Below are 25,004 nucleotides of genomic sequence, written 5' to 3'. Positions count from 1 at the left end.
GGGGGTTACAGCACCCTTTAACGGTCAAGCCATCCGGCCCTTTACTTATGACACAGGCGCACGCTTGGCTCTACTTTGTTGATGCACGTGCGGCTACTGCGCACACAATTCACAAACACAGAAAATAATTTTTTTTTTGGTTTGGACTGGAGTGTACTTTCGGGGGTTACAGCACCCTTAACGGTCAAGCCAGCCGGCCCTTTACTTATGACACAGGTGCACGCTTGGCACTACTTTGTTGATGCACGTGCGGCTACTGCGCACACAATTCACAAACACAGAAAATAATTTTTTTTTTGGTTTGGACTGGAGTGTACTTTCGGGGGTTACAGCACCCTTAACGGTCAAGCCAGCCTGCCCTTTACTTATGACACAGGCGCACGCTTGGCACTACTTTGTTGATGCACGTGCGGCTACTGCGCACACAATTCACAAACACAGAAAATAATTTTTTTTTTGGTTTGGACTGGAGTGTACTTTCGGGGGTTACAGCACCCTTAACGGTCAAGCCAGCCGGCCCTTTACTTATGACACAGGCGCACACTTGGCACTACTTTGTTGATGCACATGCGGCTACTGCGCACACAATTCACAAACACAGAAAATAATTTTTTTTTTGGTTTGGACTGGAGTGTACTTTGGGGACTGGGACACTGCACAGGACTTTGGAGTGGACACAGCCCCTATGGAGAACTGACTGCACAACACAGTCCAGCCAGCCCCTATGGACTTTGAAGTAGTGGACACAGCCCCTATTAACAACAGCAGCACAGCACAACACAGCCAGCCCCTATGGACTTTGAAGTAGTGGACAACAGCAGCACTACACTACACTACACTACACAGCCCTAACTCCCACCCTCCCTCTTCACTGTCCACAGCCGAGTGAGAAAATGGCGCCGACGCGGGTACCTTATATAGGATCCAAAACCCGCGAGACTCGGAAGGCGGGATGATGACGTTTTGCCTCGATTTCAGATCCGAGTCAGGCGGGAAAAGTCGAGCCTGACTCGGATCGGACTCGGATCGGGGGGGCTCGGGGGGGTTCGGATTTTAGAAATCCGAACCCGCCCACCCCTAATTTAAATTTAGCTGTAATCTTCAAGATCATTGTCAGATGTTTGGTAAACTAACAATTTTTTGTGCACGAACTCATGATTTGGAAATCGTACATGATGCATGATAGATCGTGAGATCGTTTGTCAGATTGGACACTTTTTAGCACCATATCGTGTCCTGGAGTGCCGGAGAGCTGACAGGGAGAGTACAAAGGAAATTTCTCACCATATCGCATTGTGAGCACATCGTCTAGTATGTACGCACCTTTACTAACTGCATAGGTTACAATCTAACCTTCCCCAAAATATATCAAGATTATATAGAGTACACACCATGGGCTAAATTTTCTCAGTGGGCGCTCTTGCAAGCCACTGATTCTCGACTATTTTGACTCCATAAATTAAATAAGAAATAAAATGAACACAATATACACCTGGTTTTGCCTTTAGTATTGTTGTGGTTTAAAATTTCAGAGTCAAAAAACGCAGAGAGATATCAGCTTGCAGAGACAGCTTCTTAGTAAATTTAGCCCTCCATCTAGCCAATAACATATAAGTCATTTTATGTATTCAGTTTCATTGTGTAATATTGAAATAAAAGAATTAACATTTATATATTTATCAGAATGTTAAATATGAGGAAAAAGAGGAACATGTATAGGGTAAATACATAGTGTCCCTTTAATCTGTGGGATGACTAGTGGGATGACAGGCTAGAAACATACTTGATGGAATCTGTGTGGATATCAATAATGTGAGTGCAATGGGACATTGGAGTTACAATTTCAGATGATATGAATGTTAGAAAGCAGTCTAGACAATATAAGGTGTAAGCACTTATAACGGGGTTTGGTATTATATTTTGACAATCATAATGTTGACATTCATGTTAGAATGTCAACCTATCGTGCCTGTTGGCCCATTAGTGGCTTACCTGCTCCCAATGGCTGCAGCGACTACAGCAGCGTCTTCCGTGTCCTGGCAGTCATGTGATTGTGACTTCCGGGTCAAACCTCAGATACTCAAGCATTCTGGTATTACTCCCCTAACCCTAATACCTACCTCTAAACCTTCCTCTAGTGCCAAACCCTAACCTCTACCCCTTGCAGCCTAACCCTAACCTCCCCCTCTGCAGCCTAACCCTAACCTCCCCCTCTGTAGCCTAACCCTAACCTCTCCCTGCAGCCTAACCCTAACCTCCCCCTCTGCAGCCTAACCCTAACCTCCCCTTGCAGCCTAACCCTAAGCTCTCCCCCTGCAGCCTAACCCTAACCTCCCCCTTCAGCCTATCCCTAACCTCCCCCTGCAGCCTAACCCTAAACTCTCCCCCCTGCAGCCTAACCCTAACCTCCCCCTTCAGCCTAACCCTATCCTCCCCTCTGCAGCCTAACCCTAACCTCCCCCTTCAGCCTAAGCCTATCCTTCCCTCTGCAGCCTAACCCTAACCACCTCTTGCAGCCTAACCCTAACCTCCCCCTTCAGCCTAATCCTAACCTCCCCCTGCAGCCTAACCCTAATCTCTCCCCCATGTAGCCTAACCCTAACCTCCCCCTTCAGCCTAACCCTCACCTCTCCCCCCTGTAGCCTAACTGTAACCTCCCCTCACAGCCTAACTATAACCTCCCCCTGCAGCCAAACCATAACCTCTACCCCCTGCAGCCTAACTCTAACCTCCCCTCCTGCACCCTAACCTCCCCCCGCAGCCTAACCTCCCCCCTGCAGCCTAACCCTAACCTCTCCCCCCGCAGCCTTACCCTAACCTCCCCCCTAGAACCTAACCCTAACATTTTGATATTGCACCTGTCGAAATTGACAATGTCGACACATTGCCTGATGACATTTTCTCACTGTCAGCATTACTATCGACTTTGTGGTTTCAACATTATTAATGCCGACATTGGGCCTGATTCAGACCCACTCGCGAGCGGCTGTCCGCTCGCAAGTGGGTCGATGTTCTGGACAGAGCATGCGCACGACGGAGGGAGCTCCGTCGTGCGCATGCGCCAGACGCGACGAGCGAAGGAAAGTCCTTCACTCATTGTGTCTGATCAAAGGGGGCGTGCTGTCGATGTTGATTGACAGCACGCCCCCTTTGGTAGGCGTGCCGGGGGCATGCCTCCCTAACGGGGGCGTTCCCATGGGAACGCCTCCCATCAGAAGCCGGCCCACTAACATCACTAGTGATGTCAGTGGGAGTGATTTTGGCTCTGATAGAGCCAAAATCACTCCGGAGCTTGCGGATGAAAACCTCAACCGCAGGCTCCGGCTCGCAGTTTCGATGGTCGCGATGGTCAAGACCATCACGGCCATCAAACTGCACGCTCGTATAGCCTGTGGGTGGTGACCCACAGCTATACGAGCGTCCAGGAGGACGCTCCATTTTCATGGAGGCCGGCCCTCATTCAGAGCGTGCGCTCTGCTCAGAGCGTACGGCTCTGAATGAGGGCCATTGTTATTTTCAACCTTTTGACTACATCCCTTATAAATAAAGTGATTTTAGCAGAGAGAAGATGGAGGTTATGTTGCTACTTTATAGGTCACTGGCAAGACCACAATTTGAGAACCATTCTATGTTACTATCTGTTTTTATATGTAATAACAGGTCATTTTCAGTAAAAGGAGAAACATGTGCTTGTACACCTGTTATTTGCTGAAACATTCAACGACATCTTGGTAAATGCTGGTTAAACTTAGCAAATAATTTAAAAACATAGCAGTACAAATTTAACAGTGTTACCTAATAAGACAACAATTTTAGAATGAAACAATATATATGAAAGTTGTTACAGGACACAGTAGGTAAAGTGATCAATTCCCTGCTACATCTTCATAGCACACCAAACATTCTAGCACAGAAACAGTTTGCTGTTCCTACTGAATAAAAATTATAGTATGTCATAAATCCATCCAAGCTAAAATACTGGAAATGTGCACTGCCTCATTTAATGAATCATAATAGCATCTCTAAAATGCTTTCACCTGATGAGGTTATCGAATCCTCTCATTAGTTCCACGTTTTACCATGGGGGGGAGCTGCAGAGATCATTTTAGTGAGTGAACATTAATACATGCAGGAGTTAAAAAAAAAAAATAGAAAAAAAAAATAAAACGTCCCACTCTAGGAAAAAAAAGAGATCTACAAAACGGCAAGCAGGGTAGATTACCTGTGCATCCAACATAGGAGAGACACCGAGGAAACACTTCCCATATTTATGCAAATCAGCTTTTTTTGTTTGGGACACTGTTTTTCCTTTTGCTGTTTTTTTTTGTATTTTTTTCTATTTTTTTATATAATTTTTTTTAACGATGACAATTCATTTTTGACGTCCTGAAATAATACGAAATAAAAAAAAAAGCATAGTAAAAAAAAAAAAAAAAAACAGGGTGAGCTCTGCTCTGTTCCAGCCTACAGCAATTTTTGGAAGAAGGTACTGGCTTTCCTCTTTCTCGTTCATCCGATGGGGACCTTTTGATGCAAACTCTGGATTATCTTCTTACAAGTGAACTGGAAGAAGAGGGGTAAACTCAGGGGAGGGGGGAGATTTGTCGAACTTTAAAGAACTTTAAAAAGTAAGGGGGGAAGCGAGGACAGGATAAAGCAGCCAAAGGATGGCATTTGTAGCAAAAGGCAGCTAAGAATCAAGTTTCAAGACTTCTCTTGGAAGCTGTGAGAGTGTATGAGGGCTTTTCAGAAACCTGGAGCATGAGCTGCGAAGTAGTCAGCCAGGAGGGAGGAAAGGCAGAAGAACTAGGAATGTGTTCTGTGGACAGGGATGAGCATGGAAAGTGGGGAGGCAGCAGAAAAAGAGGGGATATTACATGCTCACATTTCTGCTACCTGAATGGATGTTATGTGTAAAAAAAAAAAAGAAGCAGAGGAAGACGAGCAAATACAGAAAATAAAAGTGATTCAGTCCAGTCATCAGCCTGCAATAGATCTTGATTGATCAGTCATGATCCTTGCAGTTTAATAGGAATTCATCAGTGGGGACTGGGAAGGTGGAGCACCCTTGCGTAGATTAGCATATATCCCTGTTTACTCATCCTAGGAGAGGACTTCTCTTTCATTTTGTAAGGAGGAGAGAGGAGGGGGCTAGGGACAGTGTGGGCTTAAAGCTTATAAAGAAGGCAAAAAAATGTTCATCTAAAGCATCCTTTTAAGGGGGGAGGAAATAAGCATCTAACTGTCAGACATTGGTTGTTGCTTTTTTTTTCTTTTTTTTTTAATCTTTATGTTTAAATCTGTTGTATTTTACATGGAGTAAAAAAAAAAAAAAAAGAAAATAAAAAGGGCAATTTTGGAAAAATAGTGGACATCAACATCTACTGAATGAAGAGACCCAACAGATCAGTGCATCTTCTTTGGTAAATCCAAGATCCTGCATCAGGAAGATACAAAGCACAACAACCAAACTATCAAACCAAACAAACAAAGGTCAAGTGCCCAGGAGGATAGCCTAAAGCTGGCAGATCGGGAGAGCATAGTGGGGAGCAGGGGGGGGAAGAGTTGGAGATGCTGCTCTGGAGTTTGCTGTTGCCTCTTGGGCTCCTATATGCAGCCTTGGCAAGTGCCTCTAAGTGTGGGACGGATGAGCGCTCGCAACGAGCACGGAAAAGCCGCAGTTTGCGCAGTGTTCAGGAGGGCTCCTGGAAAAACCGCAGTTTGCGCAGTATTCAGGAGGGCTCCTGCGCCACCAGCCTGGCCCGGGGCCGGAGGTCCCTCAGCAGCATAGAACACCTGAGAGGGCATCACCACCAGCGAGAGGCAAGTGAAAGTGCTGAATCCATGGCCCCCGGGAGAGCTCTCTATTTCACTGGGCATGGGGACCAGCTGCAGCTGAAGGCGGGTAATGAGTTGCCAGGGGACACGTTCACCTTACAAGTTTGGCTAAGAGCCGAGGGAGGGCAAAGGTCCCCAGCAGTTATTGCAGGTAAGCACCCAATAATACAAATACTGACTGCAAGTTATTTCCCAGAGCTTCATGCTTGCCATTATCTTCTAATGGGTGGTCACAGCTCAATGAAATAATGACTTTATTATGTCTGCATAATATTATCCAGGTCAATGACAGTGTTTGCATGGTGATAATATAATACTGCATTACACGTGTATTCTGTACCCTGCAGTTAGTTTGTGGGACAATACATGCTAGGTACATCCTCAGCAAAGCCTATAACTAGTACTATATATAGGGACTTAGACAATTTAAAAAGTTCTTATGCAGAACTACTGTATAAGGCAGGTGCACCGAGCTACTTAGTTACTGTATCAGGTCTGCTTACTGATATAAACACACTAGTATTTCATACTGCTATTGCAATACCCCAAAGAGATACAAAATAAATAAATACACACATGGGGAGCTTTCTAACACTGGAAATCTGAGAAGACGTTTGCAATAATTTAAGAGAATGTCTGGAATGCCAAACTTTTGCAATGGGTCTGTTTCAGTCACAATCTCCATAGCCTGTGTGGTGGTCATGTAGAGTATGTTGCTGAGCTATTAGCACTGCATTTTCAGGATATGCAGGTGAATAAAGCTTGAGGTTTCTCCTTCCATTGAAACTGGCCAAGATCAATAGAGATTTTGCGGCAGCGCCTCACATATCCCCGGCGTCACAGTGATGTCCTTACCCCAGAGCCAGGGGGCTCCTGAAGTTTGTGTAGTAGTAAGAGACGCGAGTGCTGAAGATCCGTTATGTCGGTGATTAGGGAAAGCAGAACAAGATGACTGGACCTTTGAAGTCTTTGCATGCTGCAGTAACAGAATGTGTGTAGCAGCGCAGCCTACAGAGACGGGGCTGCTATTTTATTTACTATATAAACATTCAGGCGTCGTGTGTAAACTGGCAAACAAAGTCAATCTGTGGGGGTGTTGCTTAGAAAACGCAGCGGCAAGAGGTGTGAGAAGGGGAATCCTCAACCTCAGAGCACAGAGCCAACATGTAGCTTCCCTTGATAAGAGAGTTTGCAATTTAAACTGCTTCTGGGATCCTGTTATACTTAAGTGTTCTACCTTTAAATCAGGCTCAAGTAAACATTTGTTACACCTTGTTATTAATTCTAATTTAAAAGGTTTAAAAATGTAAATTGATCTCTCTCTCTCTCTCTCTCTCTCTCTCTCTCTTTCTCTCTCTCTCCCTCCCTCCCTCTCTCCACATTAATGTAGTATCCCGCAAAGGGGTCAATTCAGTTAAGTAGCATTGAGGCGAAGTGCCTTTGCAATGGTGTGAAAATGCTGGCAACGGCACCTCATCTCGTCCCTATCTCACCGCAGACTTGGTGATTTTAGGGGCATATGTATCAAAACTTGATGTGAGATAAAATTGTGAAATACATATCACCAACCAATCAGCTCCAAACTATCATTTCTTAAACACAGTCTGCATAATGTAAGGTAGAAGCTAATTGGTTTGTGATATATATCACAATTTTATCTCACATCAAGCTTTGATACATATGCCCCTTAAAAGGCAGCCCTATGGGGCTGCAAACAAAAGTCAGCGAGTTGGGGACTACCGTAAGTGTTGCATATTTGCGTACTTACTTAAGGGACGAGCCTAATTGATTTGACCCATAAAAGAATATCAGCACCACATTCTTCACGTGAGCTAAACTTCATAACATGAAGTATTTTGCCTGAAAACCAGACATAAACATTTCCTATGCCATATATTTAACTTGTTAGTTTTTATCAGCTTCGTATAGAACAGTTGAAAATGCATTGAATATAAAGGGGGCGTATCTATTCTAAGCGCCTGGCCGGCATCCCATGTGCCAAGATACTGAACGTATCCCACAGAAATAATAGTAGTAAACCAACAGCAGGGGAGAGTGGGAGGTAATAATGTTGCTTCCCCCTGTTGTCTGCTATTTTCTCATATTGGCACCAAATATAGTCAAATAATATATATTTTGCTGCATATGGAAGAAAAATCAATACAAATTGCTAATGCCATAAAAAAAACAACTAAATGTGCTGTTTAATCAGTATTTGTGTAAATGATCCCCATGCTAAAATGTAGAACGCTACTGCAGACACTTGTGTGGCAGCTAAGGGTGGAACTGGTGGTGTGCGTGTGGCAAAGTTGTGTGATGTGGGGGGGAGAGGTCTTACCTCATGAGGGTATGTTCCACTATGATGACCCACTAGCATAAGCGTAGCCAGGTTTAGCAGCATGAATAAATAAATGGTTTTCTTCCAAGATGCTCTCACTTGGAGTCTCTCTTGGCAGCAGCAGTGAAGATTTACTATACTAGCTTAATAGGGCCATACATTTTGCTTTAGGGCACCATTTAAAATATTCTTCATTATGTTGTTTCTTTTACTTGACTGTTTTCCTACCTATAATTTTTTTTTTACTTCATAATTTGTACCATATTTAACAGCTACCAAGTTACTGTCAAGAGCAGGAATTTTGTTTTGTGAAGTTAATTTCAGTAGTTGTGATAATTATAATTGTTGTCAGCCATGCTGCAGCAGGGATTTGTTCACAGTGTAGAAGCTGAACTCAAATGATCTCGAGTATCTGCTGCGAGTTACTGTATCTGAATATTCTCCAGAATTTGGATATGCCTCAGATTTAAAGAATATTTTGCCTATAGGGAGTTTACTGTTTTATGCTTGCTGGTTCTGTCTGATCTTATGTATGCATATTACAAAGAGCATATGTAAGGTGCCTGTATGTGTGGTTTTTTGTCAGCTGTTATCAAGAGCAGTGGGGGTGAGGGGCTTCTGTCCTTGGAATATGCAGAGCAGGCTTATTAATAGGGTAAACTTGAAGTGAACCTAAGAGACCCATAGACTAATTGCCCTCCCCAACGCCACAAATGGATATTCGTTGCAAGTCAGTGGGGTGTGATTGTGGGGGGCAGCACTTCACACCCTGCATCCATTTTTGTTACCTCCAGTCGGTCTTGCTATTGCCAATGTTATTCTGTTCATATCTTTGGCAATATGGAGCTAGCACAGTATCTCTGAAGTAATTACCATTAATAAGATAGTTATGGATTATTGAGGCTGTGGCATAGTGCCAGAGTATGTGACATTCTGGGCATGTGTCGGTAGCATTCTGTGCATGTGTCGGCAGGGGCAAACTTGGATTTGTAGAGGGGGTTTCCATATGCTTCATTTTATAGTGTTGCCAACACATGGAGGGGGCATAATGAGCACTTATAGTATGGTCTGGTGCACTAATAGTGTGCCCAGTTCCACACAGTTCCTTATACTGCATGTTGTGTCAGTTATAGTAAAATCATATTATACAATATAGCAATTGTGGTCATGATTTCAGCCACTGGCCTGGCGGGGGGTTCTGGGTAACTGGAACCACCCCACCCCCCCGCGTTTACCTAGGTGTGTCGGGAGGGGGGGCAGAGACCTCTGCATACAGGCCCGCTCAAGTCTTAAAACAACTCTGTCAACGTGGTCATATATTGGTAATAGACTGTAGCTGTGCATTTCCCAGGGCTCCAAATAGTAAGCGAGGCCAAGAGGCCTTTTTATCAAGAATATTGGACCCATAACTCATGTGCTCGCTGTTAAGAGGTGTTCTTTTATTTGGCAAAATTTGGACATTAATAAATAGGCACACAGAGGGCAGGATGTATCATTACTAAAAATGCGGTAATACATATAGATCCCCATATTTATCTTCTGCAGACCTACTACACAGCAAGCCCCATGGGGGGGGGACTCGATTCAATGCGATGTTGAATAGCCTCAGGAGGCATCTCCCAAAGCTACTCAATTCAGTGCAATGTTTGGTCGGGCTAAAGGAATTCTTCTCGCACCCTCCTGGGATGCGAGGAGAAATCCGACAAAAGTGGCGACCATTTTGCTATTCCCCAGTTTAGCTGCACGGCTGGCACTTTAGTTGGAGACTAAATACCCAGGTTAAGTCGCAAGAACTGGCATTCTCCGACTTAACAGCGTGCTGAATTAAATAGGTCCGGGAGGTCCCTCCCAGGACAATTCAACATTGCATTGAATTGAATTGTGACCATGGAATAGGTTTTGGCTTTTTGGATGATTTTCCATCGGTTTTACAAACCGACCATTTACTAAAAGCAAAACCGACAGAAACCGACTTTAGAGCTCTTTAGAACATTGGACCAACAACACATTTTTTACATAGACAAGAATAAGATGCGTAGATTTACTAACGGTTGGCTTTAAAAATTACTGAAAACCGAAGGTAAACCCATCCAACAATAGTCCTGCCTGTGGTAGGTGAGTTTAGTTGAAGCACTGCACAGATCACAGTGATCTGTGCAGGCTTCATTAGGTGTAACAGCTTGGAAAAAGATACATTTTTGAAAATATGCGTGGAGTACCTCCCAAATTCCTTATTCAGCACCGGACCCCCCAGCATGGACTGGTAAGTAAAAATAGGAGGAAAAAACAGAATCAGTATGACTTACCAGCGGACAGCGGCATCCCAATGTTCAAAATCCCGACAGGGGTAAGTAGGCTATCAACAAGTGCCAGCATGCCCGGACATTAAGGGCCAGCTGGCCCTGCCCCAGTGTATGAGATCACATCTGTATGTCCTCATATTTCAATAACTGATGATGACATTTGCGCTGAATCATGTCATTGTTGTCCCCGCCCCCACTTTACAATGCCTGTAATATTAGCTGTACAGCAAAAAACTAGACCTGGGTGCGCTGACAGGACAGATGATACCTCCTGATAAAACAAGCAGCTCTCACAGCAGGTTCTGCACCAGCTCAAAAAATCAGAACAACAACTAAAAGTAGTGGAGCGCTAGTTAGATCAAGTGACCACACCAATTACAATAAAGATTTATTAAAAGAAAGCAAAAAGCAATGAATGCATAAACCACATAATTATAAAGGTACACACGGATCATGAAATCGAAAGAGCATTTGGGCATGGTGACGGGGGTTGGTCGGAGAAACGTAGGTGTGCCTGTCTGTTTGAACGCCGTTACATTGGCGAGCATAAGTTAGCCACTGTGTGCGATGAGACTTGCAATTTCTGAGACAGGTCAGACCTGCTGTAATTCTGCATGAGGGTCTGATGTTACTCGATGTTACCGATGTATATGAAGGACTGCGAGGTCTTACAGATGTGAGAAAGTGGTAGCGGACGTCTCTATGCTGGCTAAGCAGTTGCAAACATTAGTATATTTTCGCAGCAGAATTGCATGCGAAATCGCAGCTATGATCCCAATAGCGATCTGTTATGAATCAGGCCCACAGTCTTCACACTGAAGTGCCAAAGGTCATGGGATAGCACTATGTAAAGGAAATGGTTGGTGACATCACTATACTGTGACATCTTCGAAATGCCCAGACCTGCATTAGTTGTAATCTGACATCTTGTGAGTCATTTTGTCAGTTTGAACACCGGCTAGGCTGCTCATGGAAATGTAACGTGAATTCTTGAAGTTGAACGGGGCAGGATAGTGGGTACACGACGGATGGGACATTCCATTTCTGAAGTTGTGCAGACATTCAACATTCCTCTTTCTATGGTGTCTTGTGTGTACCGAAAATACCTCATGGAAAGCAATACCACCCACTGGACAGTGCAGTGGCTGACCACAGTTGCTTAATGCTCATGACCAGCGGCATCTGAACAGTATTGTCCGTGGTAACAGACAAGGAACACAGGCACAAATCACATCCACATTCAATACAGGAGGTACCAGACACACATCCAGTAGGCCAGTGCAGTGTTCTTTGTTTTACATTGGAAGTGGGAGCAGAAGACCAACCAGAGTGCCCCTGTTAACACTATGACAGCAGACACAATGCCTCATTGTGACACTGCTTATTGGACCCCGGAGGACTGACATGTGGCATGGTACGATGAGTCATGGCTCTAGTTGTTTTGAGCTTATGGTAGGGTTCAGGTATGGGGCAGACCCCATAAGGCCATGGACCCCAGTTGTCAGTAAGGCACCATGCAGGCTGGTGGTGGTTCCATAATGGTGTGGGGTGTGTTCATGTGGCATGGGTTGGGTTCGCTTGTTCACCTGAACATGTTATTGATTGGTAACTGATATGTTGCATTGCTTGATGATTTGCAGCCATTCATGGACTTCATGTACTCCCATAACAATGGAATATTCCAGCAGGGTAATGCACCGTATCATCCATCCCAAGTTGTCCAGAATTGGTTCGAAGAGCATTCTGGAGAGTTCCGACAAATTGTGTGGCCACCACTTTCCATTGATATGGACCCAATTTATGGGACATGTGGACAGCTCCATTCACACCCAAGATCCTCCAGCTTCAAATATCAGGGAGCTGTGAGAAGCTATCCAGATGGCATGGTTCAACATCTCTCCAGAGGTCTTCTGTCTACTTGTGGAATCAATTCCATGTCAAGTTGCTGCACTTCGCTGGGCTAGAGGGAGTCCCACACTGTACTATGCATCTATCACATAACTTTTGGCACTTCAGTGTATGGTTTCCGGTCCTTTATCTTGGTCACTAGGAAGTACAGATTTGCATACAGCGTTTTTGAGTATGTCAGCTGTAATCAGGGGTTTACCCCACGGCTAATTGGATTCCCCACTTGAGTTACCATAATGTTAAAACTAGGGATGTGCGAGGACCCCCGTGTAATGGTTTTAGTAAAACCACCCTCAAATGTTATTGTTTTGGTTTTGCCAAAACTATCCTCAAGTGTTTTGGTTCGGATTTGATTTTTGTTTTGGATTTCTTTAAAATTGATAAATTCAGTAATTTGGACCTATTTACATGTAATCCAAGACTCGAGATTCAGTTGTTCAAATTCAAATTCTGTACTTATTGTAGACCCAATCCCGGACTCGGTTTTACTCGGGACCCCAAAAGTGATCCAAGCTTGGACTTGATTCGACTCAGGACCCTACAGTTCGAGAGTTTTCGGTTTTCATGAAAACTAAACTGTATATCTCTAGTAAAAACATTACAGGGAGATCACCTGTAAGACTGTCATGTTATAAACCAAAATTATTCTACTAAACTTTCATCCAATTGGTGTATCTGAGATAATGTGATACAATAAAATAATAAAGAATTTATGAAATTAGACAGTCTTGCACATTCTATGCAGGGCGAGACACCCCAGAAAAAAATGGTCATGCTCATCCTCCTGAGGACGTAATGCGTAACAGCAGAAAAGGACGTAACAGCAGAAAAATATTTTATTATTTTTATGTATGAACTTTCTGCTAGTATGCATACAATGTCCATGACTTACTGTGTCATTGACAAAGGTCACCTAGCAAAGGGAGTTCCCCTGGCATCCATAACCAGGCTATGACAACCTTGACTAGTGAAGAGAGATTAAATACTTATTTAAGTGGGCGTTTGTCCAACTTCTCTTCCAGAGCAATACCAAAAATACAGATCTTCGGTTCCAATCTACTCCTGTTCTCTTAATGGAAACCCAGACTGATGTCCAAAATCTATTCACCATGCCGATGCTGTTTTCCCACCGTGTCCCGTTGCTGAAGATGACAGGCACACTAGACCTCGTCTAGTGTGTACCCAGCTTTACTCGTCCTGAATTACCTGAGAGGAGTGAGATAATCTATGTGCTGAATATATTTGTTGAAATGCAACACATAAAGCAGCATCTTTTGTAACACCTATGACAAAGTCCCACTAAAACATGGCCAGTATGCTCCTCTCACTTCCAAAATCAAGCACCTAGCCATGCAGACTCCATTTCCCAAAGTGGACAACAACAACTCAGCCACGAAGCGGAAGACCATGTAAAATCACAAAACGGGACCACGACTGCTAAGGCCCTTGATGTGTAAAAGTCGCAAACGCTCTGCTGATTCCATAGCTGAAGAGTTCCATACTTCCACTGGCATTAATGTAAGCACAAAAACTGTGCGGCAGGAGCTTAATGGAATGGGTTTCCATGGCCGAGGAGCTGCATGCAAGCCTCTCATTACCAAGTCTCCATCCAATGTTTAGATGTAAAGATGTAGTAGTGTAAAGCACACTGACACTGGACTGTGGAACAGTGGAAACATGGTTTGTGGAGTGACGAATCACCCTTCTCTGGCAGTCAGATAGGCAAGTCTAAGTTTGGCGGATGCTAGGAGAATGTTACCTGCCTGACTGCATTGTGCCAACTGTGAAGTTTGGTGGAGGAGGGATAATGGTATGGGGCTGTTTTTCAGGGCTTGCACAAGGCCCCTTATCTCCAGTGTAGGGCAATCTTAATGGTTCAGCATACCAAGACATTTTGGACAAAGTAAGGACTATAAAGACATGGTTTGATGAGTTTGGTGTGGAAGAACTTGACTGGCCCGCACGGAGCCCTTCCCTCAACCCCATTGAGCACCTTTGGGATGAACTGGAACGGAGACTGCGAGCCAGGTCTTCTCGTCCAACATCAGTGCCTGACCTCATAAATGCTCTACAGATTGAATGGGCATAAATTCCCATAGAAACACTTCAAAATCTTGTGGAAAGCCTTCCAAGAAGATTGGAAGCTGTTATAGCTGCAAAAGGGGGACCAACGCCATATTAAAGTATATGAATTTGAATACAATGTCAATACAGTCCAAATACTTTTGTCCATATAATGTGTTACATATACCTGTATAGTTTGCTTGTAACATGTTGTAGATTTCAGCTGACCATTGGAAACTGAAGTGCTTCAAACAAAGTAGCTTTTATTCCAGCATAAAAAAAAGGTCGTAGCAAGTGTAATGGATTCTTACAAAGAGGTACCATCGGCAATTCAGGAACATAAAGTACAGCTTACAAGTAACAACATTCACAGGAGTACAGAATTCCCAGGAGTACAGCGATCAGGTAGGGTCTGTGAAGTCCAGCACACAGAGGGGTGCTAAAGGTGCACACCTTCCTATTGCCTCGTATCCACTAGGCGATTAAACAGGCTGATTTAACGATAATTACATCGTTCAGTCACTTGGTAATCATCCACAAATCGGCCATGTCAATGTCAAAAACGACCAGCGATGCGCGTGCCCGCTGGTCATTTTTTACCTCTATTATCGCCCGTATATGCTGGTCAATTTGACGATCATGTCAGGTTCAGTATGTACGGGGATGATGGATGTGCCTACACTGAACGACTGAAGGTTCAGTGTAGGCACATCACAGACGGAGAAACGACAGCACGATTACAATGTCATAATCGTGTTCTCGTTTCTCCGTCTATTAGTGGATACGCACCTTAACTCTCACACTGACTGACTTACAGAAACAGGTTTGCATTGCATACATTAGCTCCTCCTAATTAAGGAAAGTGTGTGGTTCTGTTCTGAGCCACAGAAGGTTAACCCTTTCCTCAAATGTGAGAGATTTCCACCCTCCCACATTCTACCCCCATGAAAGGGTGATTCTAAATCGCATGTGGCAGAAGCCAGACTCTGGGCCTAATTCAGACCCACTCGCGAGTGCTGAGCACTCGCAGGCGGGTCGATGTTGGCCAAGTGCCCATGTGCGAGACCCGAATAACGACGGCCAAGCCGTCGTTATGGATCTCGCACCAAAGGCCTGACAGCACGCCCCCTTTGGTGGGCATGCCGGGGCGTGGCTGCCCAGACGGAGGCGTTCCCATGGGAACGCCTACCGTCTGGGGCCGGCCCCACTGACATCACTAGTGATGTCAGTGGGAGTGCTTTGGGATCTGATAGAGCTAAAAGCACTCCAGGGCTTGCGGCAACGAGACCCTACCGCAAGGGTCTTGCCGCAAGCCCGACGGTCATGATGGTCTTGACCATCGCGACCATCATTTTGGCTGCTCGCCATAGCTGTGGGTGGACACCCACAGCTATGCGAGCGGCCAGGAGGCCGCTCTTAAATTCAGAGGGCCGGCCCTGATTCAGAGCGAGCGCTCTGTCAGAGCGTCCGGCTCTGTATCAGGGCCTCTGTTCGGGACCAAAAAAATGTGCATCCATATGTAGGCGTCCCGGTCTGTGACGCACCTCAAAAGAAAAGGGCTGGAGAGCAGGGACCACCTTGTCTCGCATTGGAATCTTTCATGGACTGCAGCATGTTAATGGTGCATGATCAGTTTGGATGCCTTAATCTGAGATTGAATTAACCTTTAATTTGAATATTTTAAAAATTGAGAGCGAGGGAGTGAGTACTTTTCTGGGAAACCAGAAAACGAATTAGGGACAATACAATTTTATAAGATTTAAGTAATACCTCTTCAATTTTGTCTTCTGTAAAATGCTTAATATCTCAGTTATCCATTATAATTCGATAGGTCCTGTTTGATTATTTATCTGTAGCCAAATAGCCATAAAGTAGCCACAATGTTGGCTTGTGTACAGAACATACCTGGCGGGAAGCAATGTACTACTGTATTCTTTTGAGTGTGTAACCAGTTGATACTATATTCATCAGAACGAGTCCTTAAATAGACATGCTCCAAATCAGGGCACTGATTCTACATTCAGATATAACTAAAGGTATTAAGCTCCCAGAACCAAATTCCTTTGTCAAAGTGAGGTTGACTGTTAACGTCATTGGGTAATGTCCTGATATACCTCTAGGAAGAATTCTACATTTGAAACCAACAGAGATAATCTATGGGAGTTCAGGGTCAAGTCAATACATGTGAAGGTGTGTGTCATGATCTCGCAAGAGTATAAGAAATTGAATAATGCACTCTGTGGGACTTGATTCCAGGTTTTATGGACTCAGAAACAGTGATACTGCCAAGTGAGCTACAGCAGCTGCTGTTTATATAAACTTATTCAGATATACTTCATCTGAAAATACCATTATGAATGTGCTTGCTCTACGTCCATTGCTGGTTACAGACAATTCCCTGCAATATTTGGGTATATAAGGCTGTAAAACAACAGCACCAGTGTCTCCTTATTGTGATTGCACGCTAGCTGTTCCTGGTTTCCTGGCTCTGCTGTTCAACCTTCTGGACTTTGACACATGGATTTCTCTTCTAGTCTGGCTCTGTTTTCTTTGGCGTTGCTTACTACCGTGTCCCTGAATTATCCTTTGGCTACCAGCAACAGAGTCCTAATGGCCTACCTGTGTATTGAGATTTTTAGCTGTATTCCTAATTCTGGCTGCATTAAACCCCTCATCTAGCAGTCACTGGAATCCAGTCTCAGAATTTACCCCACTGTAGCAGCTAAGCTGTAGTTCTTATGAGAAAATAATCGTGCTGCAAATTGGGTTCAGCTGGAGCTAATGTTAAATCTACTAGTTCTCCATCTATAGACTCTGTGGTAATGAGTCTTGCTTATTAACATTTATTTAGCATATTCCATTACACTTAACAATTTCTTGCACAACAAATGCAATAAATACGCGGGGCATAAATAGCCCAGATACATCTAAGAGTATTTATCATACAAGACGGCCTCAACACTTTGGCCATCCCTGCTTCTCATGTGCATAGTACTGTTCTTGACAAGGAACCTTAAATGGCCTTTCCGGAAAAGTTGCATGCTTCCGGATGTTCCTTGCACAGTATAATCTGATGTTCCAGATGAAACCCCGAAAGTATGACTCAGATTGTTTGAATATAGGGTTGATCCTGCCCTTACTGAAAGATGAGGCCGTGACATGGGCTACAAGTGATGTGGATAAAAGTGATCCAAAACTGTCATCAATATCCAATTTCTTAACCGCTGTCATGTTTGCATTTGGTGTGTCAACCATAGTTCCACATCCACCAAGGTAAGTTCTCGATATCAGAGTATATTTGAGCGATCCATAACTGGATCATTGCGAGTACAATGTCTACATAAGTATAATTTTAAATAAAACATGAGCTAACCCATATTGGCCTACTGTGTCTAAAGTGACTATACAGGGTTGAAGGATTTTTGATCTATGGCATATATTTACTTAGGTGCTGGTTATCAGAAGTGGAGATGTTGACCATAGCAACCAATCAGATTCTAGCTATTCTCTTTTAGAAGGTGCTAGGTGCTAGATGAATGTTAAGTTGGAGCTGATTGGTTGCTATGGGCAACATCACCACTTTTAGAAACCTGGACTTTAGTAAATATACCCCCTAGAGTCATCTTGAGCGTAAAAGGGACCACGTTTCTATTCCAGCTCCACATATGTCCACATATGTCTGTTTGTAAATCTGAATACTTGATTCTAGATGTGTGGTTAGTACAGGAACTTATGTATATAGGGGCCATACTGTGTGAACTGATTGCAAAAAAAACACAACCAGATACAAGAATGGCAGCTTTTTCTTTTACCTTGCTTCTCCAGATCATTCCATCCGTCAATGCCACCACTGCTGCACCAAGGAAAAATATTTTTCTAGACACTCCTTACAAGAGTAACTGTGCCTCCCTGAATTGCCATAAGAATTCTATTTATGTCCTAGATAATGCTTTATATCTGCTTTATCCCGGCGAGGGTTAAATGAGAGGCGTCTAATTCTAGACGCCTGTCATTTTACTGACACCAGGGATACCGGCGCCCGGCATCCCGATCTAAGTGATGCCGTGCAACGCTGCAGACAGCCGCGGGGGGGGTTAGGTTTAGGGCTCCCGGGGGGACTTAGGGATAGGCATCCCCCTGGGAGGTTAGGGTTAGGCTTGGGGGAGGGAGGGTTAGGGTTAGGCACCCCCGGGGGAGGACTTAGGGTTAGGCACCCCCCCGGGGGTCTTAGGTTAAGGCGGCGGGGAAGGGGGGGTTAGGCACTTAGAGGGGGGATTAGGGTTAGGCACTGGGGGGAAGGTTAGGGTTAGGCACCCCTAAGGAGGGTTAGGGTTAGGGAGGTTAGGTTAGTTGATACTTACCTGGAGACAATCAGGATTTTCAGCCGTGTCGGCCTGCCGCTGTCGGGATTTGAACCGCCGGTCTTGTGTCTGGCGGTAATTCGTATGTATTCCGACTGACAGCAAATAGATCAATGAGATTTTATTGACATCAGTACTTTATAGGTCCACCATGTGCAGTGATTACTGCAGACACCTTTCTTGGCATTGTCCACAAGTTCCTGGACAACAGTAGGCAGCATGTTTTGTCATTCCGCCTTACTGTAGGTACAGTGACCAACTGTGACAATGAAGAAGGTCAAATCCATCTACAATGCACCCATCACTCCAATTCATCCCAGAGGTTCTCAATGGGGTTAAGATCTGGACTCTGAGCTGTCCAGTCCATTTGGGTTACCGAATTTTCTGTATACCAGTCCAGTGTAGCCCTGGAAACATGACGGGTGGCATTGTCATCCTGATAAACACATTCAATGTTTCCATAGAACTGTACATGCTTGGGCCTTCCTATGAACTGTTCTTGTTGAAAGTTGAAACCGCCACATTAGTGGCCATTTGGAACTCATGTGCAATGATATGCGTGGCGTCCAATCACTTTTGTCTACATACGATTATCGCAACCATCGAGTTTGCGACGAGACCCTGTTGTAGGGTCTTGGCTCCCACAAGCCCGAGTGGACTTCCTGCTCTAATAGAGCAGGAAGTCCACAACTGACATCACTAGTGATGTCAGTAGGGCTGCCTACAAACGCCAGGCATTCCTAAGGGAATGCCTGCGTTTTGTGCAGCCAACCCCCCTCCCCACCTACAAAACGGGGCGAGCTGTCACTCACCATCGACAACCGCCCCGTCTTTTAGCGAGACCCGTAGTGACTGAGCTGCAGTCGCTGGATGGGTCTCGCATATGCGCACGCCGGAGGCGGCACATGCGCAGTGGGGTAACATCGAGCCGCTTGCGAGCGCTGTGCGCTTGCAAGCGGCTCTGATTCAGCCCATTAATCCTCACTGTACTTCAGTTTACTTCTGTCCTGCATTGATATGAATAGAATAGAATAGAAGATTGATATGAATAGTGCCAGCCATTTCTGAAAAAATATGTAAAAAAATGAGAGGGAGCAAGAGAATGGGTGGCTGTCGGTACAAAGTACCCTGGCCTCAGTCATTCTGGGGGTCAGCATGGAAGGTGGAGGTGAAGTATGCTAATAGGACCATCTGTATTCCCTATATTGTGATGCAACACACACACATGATTGGGCATGACTCAGTAGTATTGAGGACCGATGGATTTTCCATAGACACTGAGAATGAGAGTTAATATGCATAACAACAAAAAAGAAATAGGATTTGGAGGAAAACAGGCTCTGGGTATTCTGTATGTAGAATCAAGGGGGTATTAAGAATAAAAAACACAGCAGTGCTTAGTTTACAATGTAGATGGAAGTTACCCAATAATAAAAAAAAATGTTTTACTTAATAATTTTATGATAGAGAATATAAATTAATAAATACTAAATAATAAAAAATATACCGATATAACCACAGATATATGAAAAAGTAATAAAGTCACAATTTAATAAAAAAATGTAAAATGCAGAAACAATATTCATCAAATATGTGTACCATAATACAAAAAAAATCACATATATATACACATATGCATGTATCTCTGTTGCACCTGAGGCAAACAGCCACACGTATACAATGCTCCGGATAGGTATAAAGCATAAACAAAATCCTCCCTTTGCATAGATAGAATATTTCATAATGAAATTTGCAACAATATGTATTTATAATAACTATAATTTCTCTGACTTATTGCAAAATTACTTAGAAAGCTCCAATAAGTGTAGCGGATATCTTTACCATGTATGAATGGGTAACACCAACAGAACTATAGATGATCAGTCCTTAGGTAGAAGTTGAATATAGGCCCTCATTCAGACCCACTCGCGAGCGGCTGTCCGCTCGCAAGTGGGTTGATGGTCCCTACTGCGCATGCGCACGACGGAGGGAGCTCTCTCATCAAAGGGGGCGTGCTGTCGATGGTGACTGACAGCACGCCCCCTTTGGTGGGAACGCCTACCATCTGAACGCCCAAGGGAACGCCTACCATCTGAAGCCGGCCCCACTGACATCACTAGTGATGTCAGTGGGAGTGATTTTGGCTCTGATAGAGCCAAAATCACTCCTGGCCTTGCGGTTGAAAAACCCAACCGCAGGCTTTTGCTCGCAGTTTCGATGGTCGCGATGGTCAAGACCTTCGCGACCATCATTTCGCACGCTCGTATATGCTGTGGGTGGTGACCCACAGCTATACGAGCGTCCAGGAGGACGCTCCATATTAATGGAGGTGGGCGCTGATTCAGAGCGAGCGCTCTGGTCAGAGCGTCCGGCTCTGAATCAGGGCCATAGTCTTCAATAATGCAACTTTATGTTTGTTGTTGGTACTGATAAAACAGTTATTTAGGAATTGTGACTTTATTACTTTTTCATATACTGTATCTGTAGTTATATCGGTATATTTTTTTATTATTTAGTATTTATTAATTTATATTCTCTATCAGAAAATTATTAAGTAAAACATTTTTTTTATTATTGGTTAACTTCCATCTACATTGTAAACTAAGCACTGCTGTGTTTTTTATTCTTAATATTTCCTTCTGCTATAGGTGGTAGCAACCACCTAGTGGTAGCTGCTGGTCTACTGTCTATATCCACTTTACTGAGCTCTATTTTTGCTCAGCGCCAAGGATAATTATATTTTCTTAGAATCAAGGGGGAGCAATTGTTTTGCCGAAAACTTCCACTGAAACCGAAAATTTTGGTTAGATTGCCAAAGGTCTCAGTGAACCTAACCTACTCTTTGTACTAGAGCTTGTTATGTTTAAAAAAAGAGATATTTACTATCTAACCTTTAAGGTTTATAACAGACAGATGGCCTGATTAAGCAGATTGCACATTATAGGGAAACTGAGTGTGTAGGATTGCACATTATAGGGAAACTGAGTGTGTAGGACCCATTCTGCGCATGCAGGCCCCCTGTATGCCTCTGCCTGATTGACAGGCAGAGGCATTTACAGGACGGTGCAGGGGCGGCCTGCGTTCCCAAAATACAGGGACATGTCGTCCCCATTTTCCAGGAGTTGCAAGGCCAGGATCTGCGTCCATCGACGCAGATTCCTGGCCTCGCTTGCCGGTCAGAATGCATAAGCTGAGCCTTACTCAGCTGGCCAGCGCCATCTAACATCACGACCAATGGTTGCTATGGTGATCCCAGGCTGTAACCTCGGTTGCAGCGCTGGGATCGCAGATGCATTAGCAGGTGTCAGACACCACCTACTTCATTTGCATTTTTAGCAAGGACGGAATTGCAAAGCTGCTTGTGTGCGGCATTGCAATTCCGTCTTCTGCTGAATCAGGCTCAGAGTTCATACAATTGTAATCAGTGCAAGCTACCTTCCCACGAGACATTTTTCAAAGACAAAAAACATCTGTGTAGTATGCAGGTACTTTGCCATATACAGCTTGATTAGATAAATTTAATTTAGGACAACAGGTCCACCGTAAAGGGAAGAAAGTCTTATTCACGGTCTGTTCTTCATGCTGCAATGGGATTGAAAATTAGTTGTAACTAAAAAAATTAACTATAAAAAGATGAGAAACTGTATGATTGCATTATTGTCATGTCAAACCAACATACCTTATTGCTGGTTTCTGTGCAAACACTATATACAGACAGAAGCAAAGGTCCCTTGTAATGTTCTCAATGATATGCAGATCATCAGACAATGCAATGTTCTGCAGATCTCTAAAAGCGGGTATCCACTAAACGATATGCTCCATGAGCAATATTGTCTAGTGTTTCCCCGGCAGTGATGTGCTCAATGTCACTAACGCATAGTTGCCGACTTTCTGGCAGCTTCTTCCGGGAGGGAGCAGGCAGATTGGCAGGGGGGGCGTGGCCGGCAAAAGAGGGTGTGACTGAGTGGATGACTGAAGTTTATGGGGGTGATGGGGGCGTGGTCACGTGATCACTTCATTTTGGCCCCGCTCCTGCTACACAATGCCGATAGTACAGGTATTGAGAGGCAGGGGGCGGGGCCAAAATTACGCGATTCAGCTTGCCTGCCTTTCCGGGGGGCCGAGAGCTGCACCCGATTATCGGGAGGCTGCCGGCCGAATCGGGAGTGTAAGCAACCCTGCATTAATAACATTGAGCACTCACACTGAACGATATATCGTTCAGTAACGTCACCCTCCCTCATCCCCATAGTTGCAGAACCTGACAATATCGTCTGGTTGCCCTGCAAGTACAGGCGATGATAGATGTCGTCAACGACCAGCGGGAGCGCACATTGCTGGTCGTTGACGGCATATCCACTGCACGATATTGCGGATAATATCGTTATTGTTCAAATCATTCAATTTATCGTGTAGTGGATCTGTACCATTAGGAGATAAGTAAACTAATAAATGAATGGCGTCAAAAGAAAAACAGGCTCTGCAAAAGAGAATCTGTGAGGTATTGGATGGTACAAGCTTATAAAGCAAATTCTACTTGCATCTTTGCATATGATAAACATCAAGGGAAAGCATGTAACAAGTATGGACATGTTCTAGATGTAAACTAAGCAGCTTGCACATCTTCCAGGAATTAGTTACAGGTGCTCAGTGAAATGGTTTTGCAGATTACAGATCTAATAACTGTACAAAAATCACTGGCACACAAACAATTGCATATCCCGTTGTACAGTTCCAGTGTTTCGGAAAGTGACTTTCTCAAGGTTGTGTAAGAATGTTATTCAAACATTCCCCAAGCAATTTTTAAATTAGTTTTAAAATCCCTTCTTCACTGCTTATCGCAGAGATAAAACACTACCTCTCACCATGGGACATATTCATCAACACTAAAATAACGATGGAGGTAATTAGATTTAGAACTTGCATGGAGTTCTACCTAATTACCGAGGGAATTCATCATTCCTCCTCTCCATAACTATCTATTCTGAAAAGCTGTCATTTTTGCTATGACAACTTTTCAGGAAATAGATACTTTTCCCTATTTGCTCTAACTTAGCTCTAACTGCAGCTATAATCAGTACTGAGCATGTGCCGTTACATTCACAAAAGCGATCATGCGCAGCACTGATTACAGCTGCGGTAATTCTGTGTTCGTCTTCCACGCTTGCATGGGGAAGATTTTGCTCTTGAGGCACAGCGATTTAATGCTTTGATGGCCACAAAATATTGCTTTCTATAATTTTTTCACTGTACCAGAAAAATGGATATAGCAACCAATTAACACAATTTAAGAACCCGAAACCCTTGAATTATGGCCACTAACACACTTCTATACCATTACTGGTATTGGTAATCTCTGGTTTTGCAAAAGGATAGCATGATAAACGGGAGCACGTTAACATGCGATAAGCGTCAAATTCGGGCAAATGGTCCAAAAAGTTCTCTCCGAAGAAAACTTCTCGTTTTTGTGGCTAATTGGATACTTCCCTATATCAGTGGGAAGATGGTGCCATGTAGGAAGGGGGGAAAGTTCACTTGCAGGCACCAACTAGATATGCTTTGGGTGCAGGTGTGCGGTGTGGGCCCCCCCTGAGCTCAGGGACCCATGTGCACCACACACTCTGTATCCATTATAGATGCGCCTATGCCTACTTGTATTCTTTGGCAACATTAATATCTCACTGATAACTTGAACACAGCAAAGAGAGATTCTCAATAAAAAACAAAACCTTCATTATTGAACTGTCATTTTCGCTTTCAATTAATTTAACTCAAGGGTTTTTCATCTGCCATAAATATTCTGTGCTTTTGTGCAATTTGCAAGTTATGTCTCCAGATCTCCCCAATCCTTCCATTGTTGAAAAAAGATGCCATCTTGGTACACAGACATCATCTTAAAGCTGGGTACACACTATCACGATGGCCGATCCGCCGTCCTATCTGACGATTGCATACACACTTACCAATCGTCGTCCTGATGTGTCGTGCCTGACGTCACAACCGGGCAGATATTACATGTGCCCGCCCAGTTGTGATATCAGCCTCTGGTGGCATCAGCAAGTGTACAGGCAGTCAGCACACTGTCCGTACACACAGTACGATGTGTCGAGATATCTGGAGCTATATCGGTCATCAGCTGTGCTGCACAGCCGACGCGATATGTCTGTGAATGATGTCGTTCACAGACATATC

General features: G+C 44.1%; 1 protein-coding gene across 2 annotated transcripts in view; it reads left to right on the top strand.

Annotated features, from left to right (window-relative positions):
- The first annotated feature begins 5,571 nt into the window (after nt 1–5,571).
- PAPPA (pappalysin 1) overlaps nt 5,572–25,004 on the top strand; it is a 475,476-nt gene continuing 456,043 nt past the window's right edge. For both annotated transcript variants that reach the window (XM_088466086.1, XM_088466022.1), the window contains exon 1: nt 5,572–5,989. In XM_088466086.1, the coding sequence (XP_088322212.1) occupies nt 5,572–5,989 (418 nt within the window). The remainder of the gene's footprint in view (nt 5,990–25,004) is intronic.

The sequence above is a fragment of the Taudactylus pleione genome, unplaced genomic scaffold, assembly GCF_031769625.1.
Source record: "Taudactylus pleione unplaced genomic scaffold, aTauple2 ptg000009l, whole genome shotgun sequence".
Lineage (NCBI taxonomy): Eukaryota > Metazoa > Chordata > Amphibia > Anura > Myobatrachidae > Taudactylus > Taudactylus pleione.
This window is presented reverse-complemented; position numbering and strand designations above follow the sequence as displayed.